Source organism: Ammodytes marinus (genome assembly GCF_949987685.1).
Source record: "Ammodytes marinus genome assembly, contig: scaffold_63, whole genome shotgun sequence".
Lineage (NCBI taxonomy): Eukaryota > Metazoa > Chordata > Actinopteri > Uranoscopiformes > Ammodytidae > Ammodytes > Ammodytes marinus.
The window spans coordinates 106,092-113,355 of NW_027648341.1; the positions used below are offsets into that span (position 1 = coordinate 106,092).

Here is a 7,264-nt window from a genome sequence, read left to right on the forward strand (position 1 = left end):
TTATTGAAATAACAATTAAAATATCATCGCAAAAAAAAAATTAACAACTCATATTTATTCGCTAAAACGACCATATTTTCTAGGCTTTTCTCAGTAGCCTATACCTGATAAAAGGTGTTTTTCCCGGTTGAATATCGCACCTTAACTGACACTTAACTACTTTTTTATAGCGATAATACGACCATTGTTTGGGCTTTGACAGTACCTATAGATACCGTAAAAAAAATTACCTGATAAAAGGTGTTTTTTTTTCAACATTTAGACCAAACTCACACAAAGTACACCTCCCTGACACCTAAACAACTCATATTTACAGCGATAAAACGACCATGATTTCTAGCCTTTTCTCCGCACCCAAGACTGTCAAAAACTTACCTGATAAAGGTGGTTTTCCCGGTAGAGTATTGTCCGACGAGCAACACCATGGGTTTGCTTTGGAAGTCCGCCGCTTCCAGAGCTGGCGAGTGGAAGTCATGGAACAAATAAGTCTCCTCCAGCGGTAAGAGCTTCTTGGTGTAAAGTTGCTGCAGCCCTTCGGTTACTGTCTGATACATTTCTCCGTCCTTGTTGCGTCCACCTTGCTCCTTGTTAACCCAACTGAACATCCTTATGAATAGGATAGGCGCTGTGGGGCTGTGTGTGTGTGTGTGTGAGCCGTGTGCAAAAATGCCAAAAAAAAAAAAAAAAACACGCCACAAACTCTCGCGGTATAGGAAAAAAAAAATCTAACAAAATCTCCCTGTGACTTCCCTGTTTCGATATTTCCAAATGTTCCGGTGTGAAAATGCACTGAAAGAGAGAACGTGTGTAGTAGTTGGTTCCCCTTCGACTCACTTCGCCCTTCAGAATGAGCCGAGGAGAGAGAGTGTGTGTGAGTATAATATAAGAGAGAGAGAGAGGGAGTGTGTGTGTGTGTGTGTGTGTGTGTGTGTGTGTGTGTGTGTGTGTGTGTGTGTGTGTGTGTGTGTGTGCGTGTGTGTGTGTGTGTTTGGCACTTGGGACTGAGCATACACTGCCTCCTCTGTGCGTGTGTGTGTAAGTAAGAGAGAGAGAGAGAGAGAGTGTGTGCGCGCGTGTGTTTGGGGTGAATGATGATGTGGATTTGACCGCTGCTGTTGGTGGTGCGTTTACCTGAGGGCACCGCCCTATGACGCAGCATGAAACACACACACACACACACACACACACACACACACACACACACACACACACACACACAGCCTTGTTTATTATTAGAGACCTGCATCAGCTGAACTGTGGAGTCTATGTCTATGAATATGTGACAGTTTTCGTAATTTATGAATGAAAAAAAAATTACAAATTTAAAAAAGAATCTGAGCTTGTAACTAAATCTAAAAGTCTTCATCAGTTATCAAAGTTATCAAGATTAAATACTAATCACAACTCGAGGCTTTTTCTGAGTTTTCAGTTGCATCTCATGATAGATAGATAGATAGATAGATAGATAGATAGATAGATAGATAGATAGATAGATAGATAGATAGATAGATAGATAGATAGATAGATAGATAGAGACGGACGGACGGACGGACGGACGGACGGACAGATAGATAGATAGATAGATAGATAGATAGATAGATAGATAGATAGATAGATAGATAGATAGATAGATAGATAGATAGATAGATAGATAGATAGATAGATAGATAGATAGATAGATATTATATATGGATGGATAGATAGATAGATAGATAGATAGATAGATAGATAGATAGATAGATAGATAGATAGATAGATAGATAGATAGATAGATAGATAGATAGATAGATAGATAGATAGATAGAGCGAGCCCCCTGCTGGATGAAGTCTGACATTACACCACACTCTTTGCTGGCTTTATTTACCCCTAAAAATAGGAACATAAAATATTACAAAACAATAAAACCAGAATAAGCCAGGAATAAAAATAAAAAATTATTATGGAAAATACATAAACAAAACAAAACTGACTATTAAAGACACTCACACATTCTTTGACGAAAGCAAAGATAAAATCCTTATTTCTAACTTTGTCAATTGCCAATGCCATGACTATAAGTTCTACTCATGTTACAAGTTAAAGGTGCCACGAGGAACTTTGAAATATTTCTGAAACAGTCTAATTTTTCACTCTGATGATCATGAATTACATGTAACAGCAAACGAGACCATCAGTGCAAAGAATGCTATTTTTATATAGTTTTTCTTAATGCCTTTGTCATGGATATACGCTCACCCAGGAACAACAGCTGGCGTGGTAAAAACACTACCGCTTTTGTCCAAAGGGGGGCGCTAGAATTAACACACTCAAAATTTGTGGAGCACCTTTAATTTATGAATAAAAATGGGAATTTTCATGGAATATATGACATATCAGTCAGAGGTGGTGCATGTAAACAGAAGTAAAGGTGTAGTCAGTGATTCTGGAGAACGCTTGTTGTCAAAATCACTTTTTAGTCAAAATCTGTGAATATTTCTGGTGGTAATTTGTCTTGTAATTCTACAGTTTGAACACTAGATGGCGCCAGAACCTCACGTCAAAAAAAGACATCAACAGACAAGGTGTAAAAATAACTATTCTTTTATTGAAAGACAGAAGTAATAAATACAGACAAAGGACAGATCAGCATTTTAACATATAATCCATTAGATTTAAAGGCCTACTTCAGCGGTGGAAATATGAAGGTGTATTGAATTCTGAGATCCTATGTAGTATAAATGTGCAAACATTTTAGAAATCGGTTCATCCTAGCCTGAGAAAAAGGCAGAAAGAGTGTTTTATGGACCCACTGTCTAACCCTACATTTTACTAGTGAGACATTACACTAGTAAAAATGTAGGGTTAGGATTAACAGGACAGCTGGGCCAAGGGAAGACTGAGGAAAGACTGAGGGAAGAAAAACCTCATTCATTATATTATAATAGCGATTTTATAATGATGATAGAACGCCGGTTCCATATGGGTGAAGGATTCCTTTAACATATACATAGAGATATTTTCCATAATTTCCTAAAATCTGTCTCCTTTTCAAGCACCTAGTTACTCAAAAGCAAATTTTAAAAGATGCTCCGAGGAACTTTCATTTTGTGTTAATTCTAGCACCCCCTTTGGACAAAAGCGGTAGTGTTTTTACCACGCCAGCTGTTGTTCCTGGGTGAGCGTATACCCATGACAAAAGGCATTAAGAAAAACTATATAAAAATAGCATTCTTTGCACTGATGGTCTCGTTTGCTGTTACATGTAATCTATGATCATCAGAGGAAAAAATTAGACTGTTTCAGAAATATTTAAAAGTTCCTCGTAGCACATTTAAAGAACAATGCAGGTTATTTTAGCCCTTTCTAAAATTACAATTCAATTATTTTTTGTATATTGCTTTTCTACATTGCATCCATTACTTTCAGTTTATTTGTATGAAAGATGTATAATACGTATATATCCGTCTCATCGCTGGTTGTTTTCACTGGGAGGCTCAGTCCATGTGATGTAACTTCTGCTGCAGTGGATTGTGGGTCAGAAAAACCTCCATAAAGCTGCTGGTTTCAACACTTAAAAAAAAAAATCACCACCGGATGTAGTAGGACACCTGGGTATTTTTCAGCATGCTGCATCTGACATCATGTATTGGGACAAACTAAGGTTGCGTTCCGAATCGCATACTCTTTCTTTTTTCTATTCTACATACTACATCCGACGATAAAAAGAATCTAGTTAGGATGCAGTAGGCATACTATTGGGACATACTTTACTCTCTTATTTCATCATAACATTGCGCCTTGATCTTGCCTCTTGCTTTTATATCCGTCTCATCCCCGTTTGCTTTCATATGGAGGCTTCGTCGATGTGACGTCACTTCACGTGCGCACTGGATTGTGGGTCAAAATTGCCCAAATAGGATGCAGTTTTCAACACTAAGAATCTTGGCCGGATGAATTAGGACATCCGGGTACTTCTAATCATCCTAAATCTTCTTTCTGCATACTATATAGTAGAAAGTATGCGATTCGGAACGCAACCATAATCTGTTTCTACCAGACTAAATAGCAGGGAAGGATGGGGACTGGAACACAGCCAAAAGTTAGTAGCCTTCATTAAATAAAAAATAATAGTTGGAATATATGTGTGTGACTTATTTATATACATTGGTTTTCATGTATCAGCTTTAAGTAGATATATAGTATGTTTACAGTTTATATACAGTGTGTGTGTGTGTGTGTGTGTGTGTGTATGTGTTTGTGTGTGCATGCGTGTTCCTCTGTGTGTGTGTGTGTGCTTGTGTGCTTGTGTGTGTGTGTGTGTGTGTGTGCATGCGTGTTCCTCTGTGTGTGTGTGTGTGTGTGTGTGTGTGTGTGTGTGTGTGTGTGTGTGTTAGTTTTTCTCAGTGTGTGTGTGTGTTAGTTTTTCTGTGTGTGTGTGTGTGTGTGTGTGTTAGTTATTCTCAGTGTGTGTTTGTGTGCGCGTGTGTTCCTATGCGCGTGTCTGTGTGTGTGTATTAGATCTTCTCAGTGTGTGTGTTAGTGTGTGTGTTAGTTCTTCTCAGTGTGTGTGTGTGTGTTAGTTCTTCTCAGTGTGTGTTCCTATGCGCGTGTGTGTGTGTGTGTGTGTGTTAGTTGTTCTCAGTGTGTGTGTGTGTGTTAGTTGTTCTCAGTGTGTGTGTGTTAGTTGTTCTCAGTGTGTGTGTGTGTGTTAGTTGTTCTCAGTGTGTGTGTGTGTGTTAGTTGTTCTCAGTGTGTGTGTGTGTGTGTGTGTGTTAGTTGTTCTCAGTGTGTGTGTGTGTGTGTGTGTGTGTGTGTGTGTGTGTGTGTGTTAGTTGTTCTCAGTGTGTGTGTGTGTGTTAGTTGTTCTCGGTGTGTGTGTGTGTGTGTATTAGATCTTCTCAGTGTGTGTGTGTGTTAGTTGTTCTCAGTGTGTGTGTGTGTGTTAGTTGTTCTCAGTGTGTGTGTGTGTGTATTAGATCTTCTCAGTGTGTGTGTGTGTTAGTTGTTCTCAGTGTGTGTGTGTGTGTTAGTTGTTCTCAGTGTGTGTGTGTGTGTGTGTGTGTGTTAGTTGTTCTCAGTGTGTGTGTGTGTGTTAGTTGTTCTCAGTGTGTGTGTGTGTGTGTGTTAGTTGTTCTCAGTGTGTGTGTGTGTGTTAGTTGTTCTCAGTGTAGTCTCTGCAGATTCCTTTGACCAGCTGTGGGATGAAGTCAGTGAGTCCCGTGAACTCTTTGGTGAAGAATGTGTGTGTGTCTTTGGGCTCCGATGACATCGCTGTGAGGTCATCAAGAGGCGCCCAGGCCACGCCCACTGAGAACATGGTGATCCCTGATTGGACGACAACAAGGGAAGGAAACAGGAAATGTTAAACACAAGCTTGAGAAGTTTTAAAGAAAATGTCCGCTTAAACCTGCAGTGTGTAGAATTTTGGGTTTATTTCCTAGCAGATTTTGTAGAAAGTAATTATAATATCCATGAGTACATTTAATTTAGTGCATAATAGCTGAAAAATATGTTTTGAATTATTATTTTTTCCCTTAGAAAGGGTCTCATAGATGTCCATATTTCAGCACATTTTGGACCAAGGCCTAGTGCCGCCATCTTGAAAGTGTCATAGTTGGAATGTCATCAGGTGCATTGTTTAAAATTTAGAATTGTTCTTGTCCTTGAAGGCCACTGTAGCTTCTGTTATTATTCTAAAGGGTTGGGGTTACCCAGGGAGTGTTGCATTCTAGAACTTTGTAGAACTTTCTTGATGATGTCATATTACACACTGCACCTTTAATAATTCTATCATCATAAATCAAAAACTAAATTATTTGGAGGAACCTGGAACCAAACGTGAGACTAGAATATGTTATTATTTTTTTTAACCTTTATTTCTACAGGTAAATCCCATTGAGACCAAAGACTCTTTTTCAAGGGAGACCTGTTTTCCTTTCCCACGTTACCATTCACACACACATTCATACACCGATAGCAGCAGGCTAAAGCCCCTATCTCGCTGGGCTGCGACAGTGTGCGACAAGTTGGAGACACAAAATTGCGAACAAAATATGCGAATTAGCGACAATTTTCACTTGCAGTCTCACTGAGTTGGTTCCTCACGTTTGCGAATGTCCTGCCCAACACTTGCCAGGAGGTCGCATTTATGTCTCGAGAACGTCTGGCGAGCGTCGCACGAACGGAATGTCAGTCTCATTTTTGTCTCAAATCAGTCACAATTTAGTTTCATATGTCGCCAACCCCTCGCAAAGTTGTCTCACATTGCTCGCACTTTCTGACTCGCGGAGACTAAATTGAGAAGGGTTTGCAACGCGTTTGAGACACATGCGACCACTCTGAGACTATTTTGAGACTAGATTTGTCGCACACTTTTTTTGAACATGTTCAAAATTCATGCGACAGGACTGCGCGGCTCTGCGACTCACGCGAGGAAATTGAGACCTCCGCGAACGTTTGGAGACAGTTTAGAGACTCCCTCGCGACTGCAGTCTCCAACTTGTCGCAAACAGTCGCAGCCCAGTGAGATAGGGGCTTAACTATCGACATTCACATGAGGCAAGGTGGGTGAAGTGTCTTGCCCAAGGACACAACAACTATGACACAGGTGGCAGGGCGGGGATCGAACCTCCAACCCTTTGATCATCGGCCGACCCGCTCTACCACCTGAGACACAGTCGCCGCAGCTGTGGGCCCTGCTGCTGTAAACAACAACAGTGAAACAGTAACTTTTCAGGAAGCTTTCTAACTTCAAACAGTGTTCAAGGGATCTACATTTTCCTGTGAGGAAAGTTTGTTTATTCAGTTATGAGAATATACCTTAGAAAATGTTTCACTTCTCTGACACACACAAAGTTACATGGTGCACCTTTAACACACACACACACACACACACAGACACGCACACACACGCAGACACACACACACACACGCAGACACACACACACACACACACACACACACACACACCTTCTCGCTGTGCCATCCGTGCGGGGACCCTGACGTCGTCGTATGATTGGCCGTCTGTCACAACTATCAGGAAGTTACGGCCGGGACCAGTTCGCCTGTAATGGGGAAAAATCAATAAAGTTACCCTGCGTTCCAAATCTCATACTCTTTATTTTCTCTACATACTACATCTGATCATAAAAAAACATAACATTGTGCCTTGATCTTGCCCCTTGATGTGACATCACTTCAGGTGCGCACTGGATTGTGGGTCAGAATCGCCCATGTAGAATGCTGTTTTCAACACTAAAAATATCTGTCTGTCTCTCTCTCTGT

At 40.4% G+C, this 7,264-nt stretch overlaps 1 protein-coding gene across 2 annotated transcripts in view; it reads right to left on the reverse strand.

Moving 5' to 3' along the window:
- ehd4 (EH-domain containing 4) overlaps positions 1 to 919 on the reverse strand; it is a 44,513-nt gene extending 43,594 nt beyond the window's left edge. For both annotated transcript variants that reach the window (XM_080054554.1, XM_080054553.1), the window contains exon 1: positions 376 to 919. In XM_080054554.1, coding sequence (XP_079910680.1) covers positions 376 to 605 — 230 coding nt within the window. In that variant the 5' untranslated portion in view covers positions 606 to 919. The remainder of the gene's footprint in view (positions 1 to 375) is intronic.
- Between the last annotated feature and the right edge of the window lie 6,345 nt (positions 920 to 7,264).